The 16625-nt window shown below is 67.7% G+C and overlaps 2 protein-coding genes across 2 annotated transcripts; both read left to right on the top strand.

The window, feature by feature from the left end:
* The first annotated feature begins 451 nt into the window (after window positions 1–451).
* Window positions 452–7866, top strand: TH (tyrosine hydroxylase). The gene is made up of 13 exons (XM_019437051.2): window positions 452–553; window positions 1854–2066; window positions 3118–3292; window positions 3506–3594; window positions 4003–4070; window positions 4368–4418; window positions 4823–4968; window positions 5049–5184; window positions 5325–5394; window positions 6006–6062; window positions 6302–6397; window positions 6524–6657; window positions 7479–7866. Exons 1-13 carry the CDS (start codon window positions 464–466, stop codon window positions 7636–7638), a joined length of 1485 nt encoding a protein of 494 aa, XP_019292596.1. The 5' UTR covers window positions 452–463; the 3' UTR covers window positions 7639–7866.
* A 2221-nt stretch (window positions 7867–10087) lies between these two features.
* Window positions 10088–11028, top strand: INS (insulin). Its single transcript, XM_019437010.2, has 3 exons — window positions 10088–10165; window positions 10345–10547; window positions 10823–11028. The coding sequence occupies exons 2-3, from the start codon at window positions 10361–10363 to the stop codon at window positions 10966–10968; spliced, it is 333 nt and encodes a 110-aa protein (XP_019292555.1). The 5' UTR covers window positions 10088–10165; window positions 10345–10360; the 3' UTR covers window positions 10969–11028.
* Window positions 11029–16625: the final 5597 nt, after the last annotated feature.

The raw sequence follows: 16625 nt of genomic DNA, 5'->3' as shown, positions 1-16625 counted from the left end.
GATTGCCTCCCGACATCCTTCCGAGGTTTAGGTCCGGATTTCTCGTCTTGGGGGTCTCTGGGCCACCTGCCACCGAGGTGCGGGGTTTCGTGTCACGGGCGCTCTTGGGGGGCCCGGAATGGCACCTCCCTGTGTACCAGCCAGTCCCCCCACTGGGCGTGTGGAGCTAAGGGGGCCCCAGCTGTCCCCAGCCCTGCAGAGCCCTCCCGCCGGAGCCGAGATGATTCAGAGCGCGGGCCGCTGCCCTGCCGGGTGCCTGCGGCAGGGACGCAATTAGATTTAATGGGACAGAGCCCTTTCTCCTGCGCGACTCGGCTCCCGCCCACCGCCTCCCTCAGGCGGCAGGAGGGGAGGCGAGGAGGTGGGAGGTGGGGGGCCCACAGGGGCCTTGACGTCAGCTCGGCCTATAAGAGGCCGCCTGGCGGAGGGCCGTGGAGGTGAGCCCCGGACGGACGCCCGCACCATGCCCACTCCCAACGCCGCCTCGCCGCAGGCCAAGGGCTTCCGCAGGGCCGTCTCCGAGCTGGACGCCAAGCAGGCCGAAGCCATCATGGTAAGAGGCCGGAACGGGCCGGAAGCGCAGGGGTGTCCCCCGAAGGCCGGCAGGGGCCGCAGACTCAGGGTGCCCGCAACGCCGTGGCCCCGGGTGTGGTGCGCGTGTGACCGCGTCCCGGGCCCTGGCGGTGGCTCGTGGTGGGAGGTGCTGGGCCAACAGGCACGGACCCCGGTTCCGAGCCCCAGGGCGGTCGGGGCTCCAGGGCGATTTCCATCTGCCATGTCACCCGTCCCCCAGCCACGCGTCTGTGCCCGCGTGTGACCTCCTGTCTTTGAATCCCACCTCCCCTGCCAGCAACCCCGGGCCCCCTTCACCACCAGGACGGTCCCCAAGGCATCAGCTACCACCCGAGGGCCCCCTGAGTTCGAGAGGTCTGTACTGGGGATTCTCACCGGGCCAGAACCTCCAGGACCCTCTCGGCCCAGAAGAGGGGCCTTCAGGGATGTCTCGGAACAGTCAGCTCCCCCAACGTTTCAAATAGGCTTTCGTGTTTCGACCTTTAAGGAAAATGGGCTTTGGGTTCTGGAAATATGATTTGCAGGCGGCCACTGCACCCCCTCCCCCCGCCCCCTGCCCGGGTTCTCAGTGAGATGGCCTCCCCACCCAGGGAGGCCCAGGGACACCCCCAGCCCCCCCAGTTCTGTCCATCCCCCCGGGGTCAAGTGGGGATTCTCAAGGGGCTTCTCCTGCACCCTTACCACCACCATCCAAGACCCGATGGTACCAGAACCTTCCTGGAAGTTCAGCTCCAAGGGATGAGCCCCAGACATGCAGCCCCTCCCCCACGCAGGCCTGGGGGCTCTGGTCTTGGGGACAGGCTGCCGCCCCGGGCACCTGGGTCCAGACGAAGTGCTAACTTTGGCCACGTGTCCCTGTGCTGTGGGGAAGGGCCAGGAGGGGACCCTAAGGAGAGATCATTCCGAGGGGCTGGCCTGGGGGGGCCTCCCAGGAGCCAGACGTCACTTCCTTGCCCTCCCCAGCGCTCTGGCCGCTGTCTACCTCAGGGTCCTGAGTCACACCTCCTGTCGCCTCATCCCGTTAGGGCCTGGGGACAGAGGCAAGGCCGCCTGGGGGTGCCATGGGCCCATCCTCCCACCACTCTGTGGCTGCTCATCTTCCCCCACTCCCCCCCCCTCCGCCATCCGGTGGGGACATAGGCGAGGCCTGGCCTGCCAGTCCCTCCCAAGTGCACAGCCTGTGCTGTGGCACCAGTGGGTCAGAGCCTGGGACTGGGGGTGGCCCGAGGGCAGGGGTGTGGCCCGAGGTCAGGGGGAGCTGGCGCGCTCTCTGCCCGTAGTCCCCGCGCTTCATCGGGCGACGGCAGAGCCTCATCGAGGACGCTCGCAAGGAGCGAGAGAAGGCAGAGGCCGCGGGGGCCGCCTCCTCGGAGCCCGGGGACCCCCTGGAGACCGCAGTGTTCAAGGAGAAGGACGGAAAGGCCACGCTCAACTTGATCTTCACCCTGCGGGGCGCCAAAGCCTCACTGTCCCGGGCCGTGAAGGCGTTCGAGGTGAGGGCAGCAGGTGACTGGTGTGACCAGTGTGGCTGGTGTGGACCTGGCTGTTTCAGGGGCCAGCCCCGGCTGCCCAGGCCACTGAGGGCAGGGGGGAGAGGGGGCTTTGCTCCCCCAGAGCTCCGGGGACCCCGTGGCCCTCACGGTACCCCCCCCGTGATCTCAGGAACTCCCTGAGCCTGAGCCCTTGGGCTGAGGCCACCAAGCCCTGCTGCCCCTCCCAGCCCCGCCCCCACCCCCTCACACACGGGGTGAGCGGGTGTGGCTCCTGGCAGGGCGGCCTGGACAGTAGGGTCCCCTCATAGCCTGCCCCTGATGGGCTCTGGCTAACGTGACGGCCGACTGCATCAGGTGCTGTGACCACAGCAGGCCGGGCGGGACGCTGGCCCTTGGCAGAAATGCCCAAATGATATTACAGCTGGCCTGCTCCAGCTCCTGGACGCCGTGTGACCTGAGGGCCCGTCGAGACCCGTGTGCCCTCGTTGCTGGGCAACGGGAGGTGGGGGTGGTGAGCAAGCCTTCCTGCCAGACCCCCGGGCTCTCAGCGGGCTTAGTCCGAGAGGGGGGCTGAGCCTCCTGGTCCGGTCACAGTGGGATCTAGGTCCCCCCCCCCCAGCCCCTGGGTGCGGCCGGTGGCCAGTGGGCCCAGATGAGACCACCAGGGATGGCGGGACCTTCTGACCAGCGGCTAGGGACTCAGGCTGCTTGGGTGTGGCCGAGGGACACATCACGTCACCCACAACGCTGGGTTAAGAGGCCGCGGTGACGACTCCTATTACACACACTGGTCAAAATGCAATTCCCCAGCCACAAGCTCGGCCCAGGCCGCGGGTCCGACCTCAGTGTGGAGCACAGCATGGGCATCACCGGCGGCAAAGGTCTAGGCGGGGCCTCCGGGCAGAGCCCGGGGCGGTTCCTCCTTCCGCTCTCCGCCTTCCTCTCCCTTCCTGCGTCTGTCTCTCCCCGTCTCTCTCTCTGTCTCTCTCCATATCTCTGTCTCTCCCCGTCTCTGTCTCTCTCTCCATCTCTCTCTCCCTTGTTCCCTAAGACGTTTGAGGCCCAAATCCGGCACCTGGAGACCCGGCCGGCCCAGAGGCCGCGCGCAGGGGGCCCCCACCTGGAATACTTCGTGTGCTGTGAGGTGCCCAGCGCGGACCTGCCCGCCCTGCTCAGCTCCGTGCGCCGGGTGGCTGAGGACGTGCGGGGCGCCAGGGAGAACAAGGGTAAGGCTGCTTCCACTGCCCTTGAGGGCTACCCGTGACCTCGAGATGGGGGCAGGGAAGCTCCCGCAGGGGACCCCTGAGGTGACCGCACGTGCGGCCTGGGGGACCCCCTCCCTGCTGGCTCGGGCCTCCTGCCCCTCTGGGACCCCCGAGAAAGCCCCGGGGGAGACCCGACGCTCACACAGGCCTGTGTCCCTTCCGTCCTCCTCGAAGTCTTCTGGTTCCCAAGGAAAGTTTCCGAGCTGGACAAGTGCCACCACCTGGTCACCAAGTTTGACCCTGACCTGGACTTGGGTCACCCGGTGAGCTGCCGCCTCCCGGGGCCTCCTGTGTCCCCATACTCGTGGCCAGGGTGGTGGGTGTGGGCCCCAGGCCGACCCTGGATGGGGAGCCTGTCTGCTGCCCAGCTCCTGGCCAAACCACCGAGGCCTGGCTAAGAGCAGCCGCCAGGCACCTGCCGGTGCCTCGGGCATAGCGGGGCTGGTGGGCAGGGAGGGGTGGTGAGCAGGGAAGGGGGCCAGCGAGCTGGGGGGGGTTGGTGGGCAGGGAGAGGGGTGACTGGTGGAGAGGGGCCCGGCTGGGCCGGAGGGTGCAGTGAGTGGGGAGAGGGGGGGCAGCAAGTGGGAGGGGGCGGTGGCAGGGAGGGAGGGGTCAGGTGGGGCGGGGCGGGGCGGCGGGCGGCCTCCTGAGCGCGTCCACTGTGCGGGCAGGGTTTCTCGGACCAGGCGTACCGGCAGCGCAGGAAGCTGATCGCCGAGATAGCCTTCCAGTACAAGCAGTAAGGACCCCTGGGGCCTCAGCCCCAGGGACCCAGACCCTGTCCTGTAGCCTCACACTGGCACACTGGGGGAGGGGTGTCTTTGTGTCTTTGACCAACACTGTCACTGTGGTCACTGGCCTGGGCCCCCAAGTCACGTCGAGGAAACCAGGCAGCTTGCTGAGGCCACACGGCCAGCTGGGCGTCCAGCCCCAAGCCCCTCCTGTCTGCTCTCCACACGCCCTTTGCAACGGAGCCCCGTTGACCTCCCCACACGCCCCCGAGGGGGCCCCACTGACTGCACACCCCCCTCTGCAGTGGTGACCCCATTCCCCGTGTGGAGTACACGGCCGAGGAGATCGCCACCTGGTAAGACCCCGGTGCCCATCCCAGGGTGGAGGGGGCAAGGAGGGCCAGGGGAAGACCCCCCAAGTCCCCACGTGTGATGGCCAGGTGGGGAAAGGACTTCCCAAGGCCCTGATTGTCGGTCTAGAGGGACAGGCTGGTGGTGGGTCAGGCCGTCCCCACGGCCTCCGTCCCTTGGAACCCCCCACAGCCGTGGGCAAAGGCCCCTCCCAGTGGCCAGGGTCTCCAGGGTCCAGCGAGAGGCCTGCAGTGGGGATCCCCCCCGCCCCCACCGTGGAGCCTGCCGAAGGCAGAGCACAGTGAGGAGGGGAGGGGCCGGCATCCAGGTCGGGGGCAGGCCTGGCTGCCTGGGGACGCGGGGCACCACAGCCAGGCCTGAGACCCCCGCCTGAGACCCCCGCCTGCAGGAAGGAGGTCTACACCACCCTCAAGGGCCTCTACGTCACTCACGCCTGCCGGGAACACCTGGAGGCTTTCCAGCTGCTGGAGCGTTTCAGCGGGTACCGGGAGGACAGCATCCCTCAGCTGGAAGACGTGTCCCGCTTCCTGAAGGGTGCGCGGGCCGCGGGGAGAGGCGCGGAGGAGGGAGGCGCCCACCCTGCCCGGCGCCCTGACCGGCCGGGGTCCTTGCAGAGCGGACAGGGTTCCAGCTGCGGCCCGTGGCCGGCCTGCTGTCCGCCCGGGACTTCCTGGCCAGCCTGGCCTTTCGAGTGTTCCAGTGCACCCAGTACATCCGACACGCCTCCTCGCCCATGCACTCCCCGGAGCCGTGAGTGTGCACCTGCACCGGGCCCTGCCCCTGCCGCCCAGCCTCGCCACGCGGGGCCGGCAGAGAGGGAGGGGGCCAGGGGCGGGCAGCCGGACCCCTGGACCACCCCCCCAGCACCGCCCCTCTCCCCACCCCCACAGGGACTGCTGCCACGAGCTGCTGGGGCACGTGCCCATGCTGGCCGACCGGACCTTCGCTCAGTTCTCCCAGGTTTGTGCCCCAGGCCCCAGGCCGGGGACCCGCCGGGCTGAGGGCTAGGGGGCGTGCTGCCTGAGCCTCAGCGCCCTGCCCGAGTCCCTCTGTGGCTGGACGGTGCCCACTTGGGCCCATGAGGCTTCAGGGAGAGGCATCGTCCTGGAAGAGAGGGGTGGGTGAGCCTCGCTGGCTGCACTTAGACCTGTTCTGGGCAAAACGCTTATAAAAATGAGGAGGCGTTCGTTGGCTGGCCTCGTGCAGCGGGCGGGCGGGCGGATTCCCACGGCCTGTGCTGCCACCTGCTGGCTGCTTCCAGAAGAGACGTCTTGGGCCCTCGATTGATCCTGGGAGGGTCCCTGCATCCCAGGAGGGCCCCCCACACCTGCATACCTATGGGGTCCCCTCCATCTTGGGAGGGGCCCTGTATACCTGGAGTACCTTTGCATCTTGGGAAGATGCCCCATTCCAGAAGGCTCCCCGGATCCTGGGAGGGTCCCCGAATCCCCAGAGGGTCCTTGCGTCCTAGCTGGTGTCCAGGAGGCCCCTGGGGTGTCCTCGCCCCACGCAGGCGCCCGTGCAGTGTTGGGCCGAGCCTCTCCCCTCTCAGCCTCCCCTTTCCTCCACAGGACATCGGGCTCGCGTCCTTGGGGGCTTCCGACGAGGAGATTGAGAAGCTGTCCACGGTGGGCGCCTTCCCCTGCAGGGCCTTGGGGGGCTGGCCCCAGGGTGCCTGGCTTCAGGGCAGGCCCCCCCACCTAGGCCTGGGCCCCCACTTCTGTCCGGGGAGTGTCACCTTTATGCTGTGACCTTGCCAGAGTCTGGCCGGGCTCTGCCCTGGGTGGGGGGTGCCCCAGGCCCGGGGGTAGGTGGGCCGCGGTGTGGGCAGCGGCTACCTCTGCCAACGCTGTGCCCGTCCCGCCAGCTGTACTGGTTCACGGTGGAGTTCGGGCTGTGCAAGCAGAATGGGGAGGTGAAGGCCTACGGTGCTGGACTGCTGTCCTCCTACGGGGAGCTCCTGGTGAGGCCACCCTCCACTGGGGGACCCTGCCCCACCCACATGGCCTCCAGGCCTCGGGAGGCCCCCCGGGGAGGGGGACGCCGCGGGCCAGGGTGGGGGGCCCGTGACCCTGCGGCCTCCCCCCAGCACTCTCTGTCTGAGGAGCCCGAGATCCGGGCCTTCGACCCGGATGCTGCAGCCGTACAGCCTTACCAGGACCAGACTTACCAGCCTGTCTACTTCGTGTCCGAGAGTTTCAGCGATGCCAAGGACAAACTCAGGTGCCCAGGCCCCCCAGGTGCCCCCAGACCGGGCGAGCCTGCAGCCGGCCCGGGCCTGTGAACCCACTGCGCACACCCTTCCCACAGTAGGACCCCCAACCAAAAAGTCCAGGGAGGGGGAGAACTGCTGGTGGCCGGGTCAAGGCCACGTGTTGGGAGGCAGAGTGTGACCTTTGTAAGAAGGATGTGTGGGGTCCTTCCCAGCCTCTAAGCAGCTGGTGCCATGGGGTGGGACAGAAGAGAGGGGCAGGGGCGGCCGAGGGCCGGTGTGGAAAGCCCGGGGGGCCTGGAGGGAGCAGGCACTCCTGGGGAGGGGGGCTGAGGGCGCGTGACCACCGGCGTCTGGGCAAGAGGGCAAAGCATGAGATGCGTCCCACCTGCTCATCCTTGGAGAGGGTCTTATTTTCGAGTCAGGGGAAACTGAGGCCCAGGGGCGGTGTGTTCAGAGTGGAGGTGGGGGGAGGGCTGGATCCCACAAGCAAGCATAGGACCAGCAACAGAACTGGGGCTCTGCACAGCACACGGCCCGGGGAAGGCCGCCTGGAGGAGGTGTGGGGAGGGATGGGGGTCCGGCAGAGACCTGCCTGGAACAGGCCGGTCCCTCCCCTGTCCCTCCCCCTGCAGTAGGCTCGGTCTCCCATCTTGTCCGAGCAGTTGGTCATACGGAGATTTTTGGGGGGTGCAGGCAGCTCTCGCCCTGCGGGGATGAAGGAGGCCGTCTCCTGGAGGCCTCAGACTCTGCCCCTGCTCCTCCCCATCTCCCTAGGGTCCCCTGAGTCCCCGCCAGGTGACCCAGGGTCCATACCCACTGCCCTCCCTAGGAACTATGCTTCCCGCATCCAGCGCCCCTTCTCCGTGAAGTTTGACCCGTACACGCTGGCCATCGACGTGCTGGACAGTCCCCATGCCATCCGGCGCTCCCTGCAGGGCGTCCAGGACGAGCTACACACCCTCACCCATGCGCTGAGCGCCATCGGCTAGTACAGCGGGAGAGACCCTTCCCCCGCCTCCCCCGGCCCCTGCCCAAGCGAGGGGCTGGGTCCCCGGGCAGCCCCAGAGCCCGCTGGAGACTGTCCCTGCTGGAGGGCACCCCGCTGACCCCCGCCCCACTGCTTCCCCGCTCGGCCTGCGAGCGTCCTTGTCCTGCCCGTGACGCTGCGCGCTGCCCGCTCACGATCTCAATAAAGGAGAGAATCCCTCTGAGCACCTCCCCGGCCTCCACGTCTGAGTGCTGGGCTCCGGGGCCGTGACAGTGTGCTGGGGACCTCACACCCGGCTCCTGGCCTTGCTCTAGGGTTTCACCTCTGTACTCCGCCTCCTCCGAGACCTCGCCAGGCAGCCCAGGCCAGGCAGGAGACCCCTCTGTGCCTGGATGCCCGGCTCACCCCAGAGGACCAGCCTGTGCTGAGCATCCCCCCCACCCCGCCCTGGCAGCTCCGGAGGGCCGAGGGGGTCCTGGCTGAGCCTCTTCATCTCAGCACTGTGGCAGCATGGGGGCGGGGCCGGGGGGGGCGGTCCCTGGGGTGGGGGCAGGGCTCACAGCCGTGTGGTCGCTCGGGGCGGGGGGGGGGGGGGGGGGGGGGGGGTGGTGCGCTGTCCGAGGCAGGCCTGCAGGCCTGGCCTTCGCCACAAGTTTCGTGTCCCCCCTAGGAGGAGGACAGGGGCCCCACCCCCACAGAGCAGGGCCTGGGAATTGTCCCCAGAATGCATGTTGACGGACTGCTCAGCTGAGCTGCTTCCCAGATGACCTCTCTGGGCCTGCGTCCCCGGCCACGCGCCTGGGGCTGGATTCCGAGCGCTGCAAGTTGCCCCTCCGCTCACTCGAGGGGTCTGGACATGACCTTCCGGCTCGGGCCCCCAGCATTCCCCACGGCTGGCCCAGCCCAGGGTGCCCCCCTCCCACCCCTACCCCTGGTCCTTGGAGAGAGCGGCCTGGGGGCTTCCCGGGAGACACGAGCCAGTCTCCCCAGGCCCTACTCACTCCTGGCGGCCACTCACCACCACACACCTCCAGGGCCCTCCCTGGCTTTGAGCTCTTAGGACGGCAGGCCTGGCAAACCCCGACTCATCTGTCAAAGGCCTCGAGGCAAAGCCCTCTGCCCCAAGCCCTCCGTGGGGGTCTGTCCGTCCCTCATCTGTGGCTTAAGCACCTTGTCTGTGCCCAGGTCTCCCTCACCCCAGTGGGGCCATTTCTGACGGCCGTGAGCCCTGGGGAAGGGCTGAGGGCTAGCCCCGGCCCCCTCCAGCCCTACCGACCCCTGGGCTGTGCCCTCTCACCTGGCTCTAGCTCCACCCAGCCCCCTGTCCTGCATGGTCCTCTCAAGAGACCCCCCCCAGACCTTCCCTGCTGTGTGGCGGCCTTAGGGGTCATAGCGGGCACCGCCTCAGCATGGCCTGGGCGGAAGCGGCAGTGGGGAAGGTGCCCGTGAGAGCCGGCATCCAGCCTGCACAGAGTCCCGCATGGGGGGCAGGGCGGAGCTGGGAGCAGGTGGCCAGCCCCTTCGTGGTCCCGTGGCTGCTCCAGGGGTGCACAGCAGGACGTCCTGGGCAGGGGGTCTCGGTATTTCCCAGGCTGGAGAGTGGGGTCCATGCTGGGGGTGTGGGTGGGTGCAGAACATCCCCACCCCTCCTGTCCCTTTGGTCTGAGGCGAGAGGAGGAGGCAGGCTGAGCTCCTTTCTCAGCTGGAAAGGGCCCACAGACTCTGGGGTGCCCAAAGAGGGTTGCAGGTGGCAGGGGGAGGGGAGGGGGTCCTGGCCTCCCTCCTAGTCCTGTCCGGGGGGCCGGGGAGCACCAAGGGACCCAAACCATGTGGCAGCCGACGGGGCTGACGGTCTGAAAAGGGTCAGCATGGGGGAGACGGGCAGGGGCTCCAGAAACGGGGGTGGGCATCCAGAGGATACGTGGGTGGGTCATGTGGGGCCCCACACAGAGGCCTAGCCCCAGAGTCCACACGGTGGCTGGTCCCCAAGCTCAGCTCTCCCTGCGGCACCCCGGGGTGCTGGGGGGGGGGTCGTTTCAGCGAGGCTTCTATGCTGAGGTAGGGGTAGGGCCGTGAGCAGGGAGGGGATATTTCCCCATGCACCACCCAAGGGGCCCAGGAGGAAGACTGGAAACTGTGGCACGGGCCCAGGGTCCAGGCAGGATCCCCCTCCCCGGGGCCCCCCGCTCCCCTGGACTAATGTGGAAAATGTGGCTGAGGCGAGGTCTGGGTGGGGCTCTGCTCCTGGGGAGACGTTGGCCCCCAGCTGTGAGCAGCCATCGGGCCCCTCGTTAAGACTCTAATGACCCCGTGGCCTGAGAGGTGCTGACGACCGAGGAGCTGTTCCCGCGGACCCAGCACCGGGGAAATGGTCCAGAAATTGCAGCCTCAGCCCCAGGCCATCTGCCACTGTCACCAGGGGGCCCTGATGGGCCAGGCGGTGGGGTCGGGAGCTATAAAGCCAGCGGGGCCCAGCAGCCAGCAGCCCCCCCCGGGACCACCTGCACCCTGACACGGACGGCAAGCAGGTCTGTCCCCACGGGCTCCCCGTCAGCCGAGTCCAGGGTGTCGGGGCCCCGGGCCCGGGCTCTCGAGCCGGCGGGCGGACGAGGGCTCCCGGCACAGAGCGTCTGGGGGGCGAGCGCGGGGCGGGGGTCCTGGGCGTGGCGCGTGCCCCTCGCCGGCCTCAACCCTGCCCGTCCCCCAGGTCACTGTCCCCCGCCATGGCCCTGTGGACGCGCCTCCTGCCCCTGCTGGCCTTGCTGTCCCTCTGGACCCCTGCGCCGACCCGGGCCTTCGTCAACCAGCACCTGTGCGGCTCCCACCTGGTGGAGGCGCTGTACCTGGTGTGCGGGGAGCGTGGCTTCTTCTACACGCCCAAGGCCCGCCGGGAGGCGGAGGACCTTCAGGGTGAGCCCCCGCTGCCCCCGCTCAGCCCACCCCGGCTGCCCACCTGGCGCCCCGGGGGAATCGGGCCGGAGTTTTAAAAAAGAAAAACCACATATTCCCCTGGTCACATCCCGAAAGGCCGTCGTCGGGCACCCAGGGCCCCCCTGTGGGCTCCTGCCCTGGCCCTGCCCTGTGGCCCCGGAGCCTGCGGCGGGGTGGGCGCCCCGCGGCCGGCACGCGGGCGGGCGGGCGGCGCGGTCTGTCCCTGAGCGGCCGTCCGCCTTGCTGTCCCGCAGGGAAGGACGCGGAGCTGGGGGAGGCGCCTGGCGCGGGCGGCCTGCAGCCCTCGGCCCTGGAGGCGCCCCTGCAGAAGCGGGGCATCGTGGAGCAATGCTGTGCCAGCGTCTGCTCGCTGTACCAGCTGGAGCATTACTGCAACTAGAGGGCGCCCGGAGCCCGCCGCCCCTGCGCCCCAACCCATGCAATAAACACTTGAACGAGCCCCGCTTGCGTGGTCTGTGTGGCACGGGGGCTGAGGCGTTGGCCGGGGGGCCGGGGCGGGGGGGGGGGTCCCGCAGAGACCCCCTTCTTCCTCTGTCTACGCGGGTCCCTCCGCGCTTTCCCCACGCCCACCGGGCACGGGCAGGCTCCTGTCCGCCCACCCCCCGCTGCCCTGGGCACCCTCCCCCCCCCCCGCCCCCATCCCTGGCTGCTTCAAGACAAGACAGAGAAGGGTTTGGGGGGCCCTGGGGGCCGGCTGGGAGCTGAGTCCCTTAATTCAAAAGCCTTGAGCTCTCAGGGCCCCCAGAGAGCTTTCCAAGGAGAGAGAATGAGAACATTCCAGCCGCTTCTCCCCACCTAGCCGTGCGGGCTCTACGTTTAGTGCTTTTTCTGATGGAAGCCCTTGGAATGGTGGGTGGGGGAGGGGGTCCTGCAGGGGCAGGGGACAGAGAAGGGCACAAGAGGCTGTCCGGGGCTGGCCTTTCTCAGGGCCCCTCCACCACCCGGCTCTGGGCCGGACCGGGGCAGCCTCGGCCCCAGCGCAGACCGAGCCAGAGGAAGCCCTGGAGGATCAGGAGAAGCCACACGGCACCCCTTGAGCTGACGGACGGACTCAGACCCCGCGGGCACTGGCAGGGCCCTCAGACTTAGCGCGCAGCGGCATCCCGGCTGTGGCCCCCCAAGACAGCAGCCCGCAGGGCCAGGGTCAGGGTCAGGGCCGGTCTCCCTGCCACCCTGTGGCCCTCTCCTCCTGCTCAGCAGCCCCAGACCCGGCGCTCAGTCCCAGAAGTGCCATCGGGCCTAAGGATGAGGTCACTTGGGGGTCGGGTCTTCAGGGATTCACACCCCTCCTCCTCCGGTGTGGGTCCGTCGGGCACACCGCCCAAGCCGCCACCTGGAATGCCAGGGAGCCTGGGGGCTGTCTGGGCTGGCTGTGGCCGGGGAGGTCAGCGGGTGACCCTGGCTGCACAAAAGCCTGGCCAGCCTGCCGGCCGCCCAAGCCAAACCAATCTGCACCTTTCCTAAGGCTCCGCCCGGGCCGGAGCTTGGGATGGCTGGGCCCGGGGCCGGGCGCCTGGGCCCCCCGAGGCTGCAGACCGCTCAGAGGTGGCCTCGGAGCCCAAAGTAGATCCTCCTGCTGGGACCTGGCTGTCCGGCCAGCCTGCCTGCAGCCCCGGGGCTCCCTGCAGGGCCGCCCTCTCCCCATGACAACATCAACACCCCCAGAGCTGTGGCAGTCCCCAGCTAGCCCCGCCCCTGGAGCGGACGGCTGGACACTGGACCCGGAAGAGGAGGGGGGGGACTGTGCATGGGAACAGCAGGTGGCCCCATCCACAGGGACAGAGGCAGGGGCGTCCAGCAGAAGTTGAGGTACGTAAGTGCCCGTGGCCTGGGCTGGGAGCGGCTGGGACGGGAAGTAGGCTGGCGGGGTCAGGGTGTCCTGGAGGCAGCAGTTAGCTAAGCCTGTGTCTCCGCAAGACCCTGGAAAATGGCCCAGGTGTCCCCCCCACCCCCCCACCCGCTTCTGTGGAAGTGAGCGCAGGAGCCCTTTGGGGCCCAGGGATACGTGGGGCCATCCCAGCTGGGGGGTGGGGGGGGACTCCCAGCATAGCTGGTCTTGGGTGTGGTGGGGGCCACAGGGGAGGTCCATGTTCATGGGGTGGGAAAGACGGCCCGCCCGTGAGACCCGGTCGTGGTCGGAGGCCGCCCTCGGCCCTGCTACCGGGGCAGGGCCCTCCTGGTGAGCCTTTCCCCCCAGCCCCCAGCCGGCCATGGCTGTGATCTTGGGAAGGTGCGTGGGACCCTCTCCAGAGCCCCTCCACAAACAGCTCATGGAGGCAGGGAGATGCCCAAGGTCACCAGGGTCTCAGGTGGCAGAGGAGAGGTCAGACCCTGTCTCCTGCTTGGCACCACCCTGGGCACTGGACCTCAGATGCCCCTGCTCCTTGGGGACCCCAGGCCACCCCATGGCAGCCAAGCCCCAGGCCATGCCTCTGCCACCCCATCCGGGCCATGCTCCGCCCCTTCTGGGAAACGGGAGGACAATCGTCCCGTGTCCTCAGACCCTGCCTGCCCTTGGAACCTGGGCTTCCCTCGCCCATGGGGCTGGCAGTGGTGTTGGCCACACCCAGCCCTACGTGTCACCTGGCATGGGGGGCAGGAGTCCAAATGCCCCCAAGCCCGGGGCAGCGGGGTGTGGAGGAGCAGTCCCCTGACCCTGCCGGGTCCCCCAGCCCCCTCACTGGGGGCCAGGGCCTCCCGGGTACGTTGTAGCTGCACACTTGCCGTCACGTCTGTTCTGTTTTGCCATCACACTGCCATGTGGGGTGGGAGCTGTTGCACCTGTGTTCTTGACGGGGAGACTGAGGCTGGAGCCAGGATGCCTGTCCCTCTGGTGCCCGCACACTGAGGACATTCTGCCAGTGCAGCTGCCTCCGGCACCGATGAACGGGCACTTCCGCCTGGCCCTTGGGGCAGTATTTGCCTTCTCCTGTCGGCAGTAAATATTTACCGTCCTCACTGTTCTCCGGGCCTGAGCAGACCCTGAGGGGCAAGGGGGTGGGTGCAGGGATGCCAGGGTGGGTCCACTTGCTCTTGAAGGCCGGGTGCCTTGTGGGGGGGGGGGGGCGGGGGTGGTGCGGTCCAGGAGAGGGAGCGAGACCAGGAGCCAGTGACCTGAGCTCCTGGCAAGGCCCCCTGGCAGAGACCCGGCTGAGCCCCGGAGTCTCTGCATCCAGCGAGGCCGTGAGGGGAGATGCCTGTGTTCCCCTTGAGGGAGCCTGCCCTCGGGCCCGGGCACGGTGAGGCCCCCAGTGCAAGTGGCGTCCCTGGGCGCCTAGGTACCTGTCCGAGCCAGGCAAGAGGGCCAGGGCGGCCATTCACAGATATGACCAGCAGAGGGCACCAAAGCCCCACTTTTGATGCATGCGACTCCCGCGGTCCAGGCCCCGCGTCCTCTCTGAAAGGATCTGTGTCTCCCAATTCCTGCCATTGGGCACTCTCCGGGGCCTCCGGGAATGCCCGATGGGCTGGCCACCCAGGCTCTAGAGGCCTTGAGGTTTAGGAAGGAGAGGGGCTGTGTAGTGTTTCAGGCCCCCAGTCTTTCTGGTCCAGGCTTCTCCCTGGGAGCAGCTGGACAAGGTACCAGGTCCCCAACATTCTGAGAAAAGTCTCCAGGGTGATCCTGAGCCCCGATCCCCAGAAATGCAGAGCCCTGGGGTGGAAGGGAGGTCCTTGGGGGTGACTTCCTTCAGCCACCCCCTCACACACACACACACGGTGTGGCTGAGCAAGCCGAGGTCAGCGGAGGGCCAGGCGCCCACCCAGCTGGAGCTTTTGCTGAGGGTCTGCAGGGCTCTGAGGGACTTGAGGCTGGGGGCTGGGGGGTGGCCGTCACTGCCAGGCCAGGGTTCCCTCCTTCCCGTGCTACCCCCTGTCCCCGCCGGCTGCTGGCAGGAGAGGGGTCAGTGCCAGAAAGAACATTTTGGGGACGGAGGCAGACAGGGGTCTGGGAACCGCAGAGATAAACAGGGAGGTGGGGGCCTCCTGCCTCCCTCCCTCCACCCGGCAGTATTGTTTCTGGGTTCTTCACAGGGACAGGGAGGCAGATTCCTTCGAACGTGGAGGCCGACCGAAGCGTCTCCCCATGTCCCCTGCAGCCTAGTCAGCCTGTGGTGGTGCAAGCAGCCCCACCCTGCCTCAGCTCAGACTTCCCACCTCCTGCCTGTGTGCAGTTGTGGGGGGACCGGTCCCAACGGTCTCCCTGGGGCTCCCCAGGAAGCTGGGCCTCAGGCCATATGACAAGGTCACCCCACAGTCTCCAACCTTCAAGGCACTGGGCTGACCACATGGGGTCCTGGAGGCACCGCTGGGTCTGTGGCTATGCTGCACTTGGGATCCATCAGGCCAGGAGTGGACATAAGTCCTGTTCCCCCAGCTCCCTGTACCCAGAGGGGCTCAGAATTTCTAGACCCAGGAGGCCCACCCCCAGACCAGCCACACTCAGGGCTCCCCATCCGTGACCCCACGAGGGGTCCTTCCCCACCGTGCCTGTCTCTGGGCCTTGACAGGGAGGACAGTAGGGCCCCCAGCCTGAGCGGGGCGCAGGGGGGAGGGGGGCAGGGGGGGAGGGCTGGCCCCGCCCCCTCCAGCCCCATGTGGAAGAGGCTGCTGAGCCATCAGAACCTGGGGGGGAGGGGGCCACATTCGCCGGCCTCACTCTGACCCCCTTCCCAGCCCATCTGTGTTTTTGGAAAACAGAGCCCGCGCCCCAGCAGCCCTGCCAGCTTGTGGCTGTTCACGCTGGGACTCAGAGCCCCCCCTTTGTTCTTCAAAGGCCATCCTCACTTCATAACTTGGCCCTGTTCCGGCCCAGCCTCCCGCGGGGCCACCTTGCCTGCCCCCCAACGCCCAAGGGGGGACCTTGGAAATTCTCTTCCTTCTTTAGACCTCAGGTTCTGAGCTGTGGCTCAGTCCCACGTGGATGCTCAGTGGGCAGCAAGAATGGGGCTGGGAGGAGTTGAATTTGGGAGGTCCTGGAATAAAGCTGAGACTCTGAACCTGGAGCTATGGCTTGCCCTGTCCTCCCTGACACTCTCTGACCCTCTATGGCCCTCCCTAATCCTCCCTGGCCCTCTGTGACCCGCCATGAGCCTCCCTGACCCTTCCTGGCCCCCCATGGCCCTCCATGGCTCTCTGTTATCCCCACTCTGGCCCTCTCCAATCCTCCCTGGCTCTCCCTGACCATCCCTGGCCCTCCCTGGCCCTCCCTGACTCTCCATGGTCCTTCCTGGCCCTCCCTGACTCTCCATGGTCCTTCCTGGCCCTCCGTGGCCCTCTGTAACCCCCCTGGCCCTCTCCAACCCTCCATGGCCTTCTCTGGCCCTACCTGCCTCTTCATGGCCCTCTGTAGCTCTCTGTGGCCCTCCATGGCCCTCCCTGGCTCTCCATGGTACACTCCTGAGGTCTGCTCATCCTGTCTAAGGAGATCTTCAAGAGGCAGGGGTAGGGAAAGGGTGGAAAGGCCCTCTCCAGGGCCCAGAGGGTGGGTTGATCCTTGGTTGCTCACTGGGGGTGCTTCCTGGACCCCAGCCCAGCTGTGGGAAAGGAAGTGGCAGAGAGGTCAGGCTCTGGTGGAAGTTAGCTCTAGTCACACAATCAGCTCATAACAGAAGGCAAGCTGGGAGGCTTCCTGGAGGAGGTGTCTTGTGCCCCTAGAAAGGCGTCTCAACCTTGAGGACAAGTCCATGTCAGGCTGTCGCTATGGGTGGAGCAAACCTAGGCCAGGGATGGCTGCGAGTCAGGTATAGCCCATGCCACTCTCTCTGGAGTCACAGTGACAGCTGTGTTCACACAGAACTGATGTTCCCCAGGCCCTTCTCCATGGCTGGGCGTGCACTGGTCCCGGTCAAAAAGAAGGGACAGGCTAAGGTCTGGAGGATGTGTGGGCACCTCCCCTCCCCTCAAGCCTCAGCGTGTCGGGGCCAGCTGGAGTGTCGACGTGGGCTGGCGCAAGGCTGAAGGGAGAGAGCTGGGAGGCCAGGCAGGGGTCGTAAGTCCTTGCTGTGCTGCTTGTGGCTGTGTGGCCTTGGGAAAGTT

The sequence above is a fragment of the Panthera pardus genome, unplaced genomic scaffold (assembly GCF_024362965.1).
Source record: "Panthera pardus isolate Hobbes unplaced genomic scaffold, ASM2436296v1 HiC_scaffold_12, whole genome shotgun sequence".
NCBI classification, from domain to species: Eukaryota; Metazoa; Chordata; class Mammalia; order Carnivora; family Felidae; genus Panthera; species Panthera pardus.
This window is presented reverse-complemented; position numbering and strand designations above follow the sequence as displayed.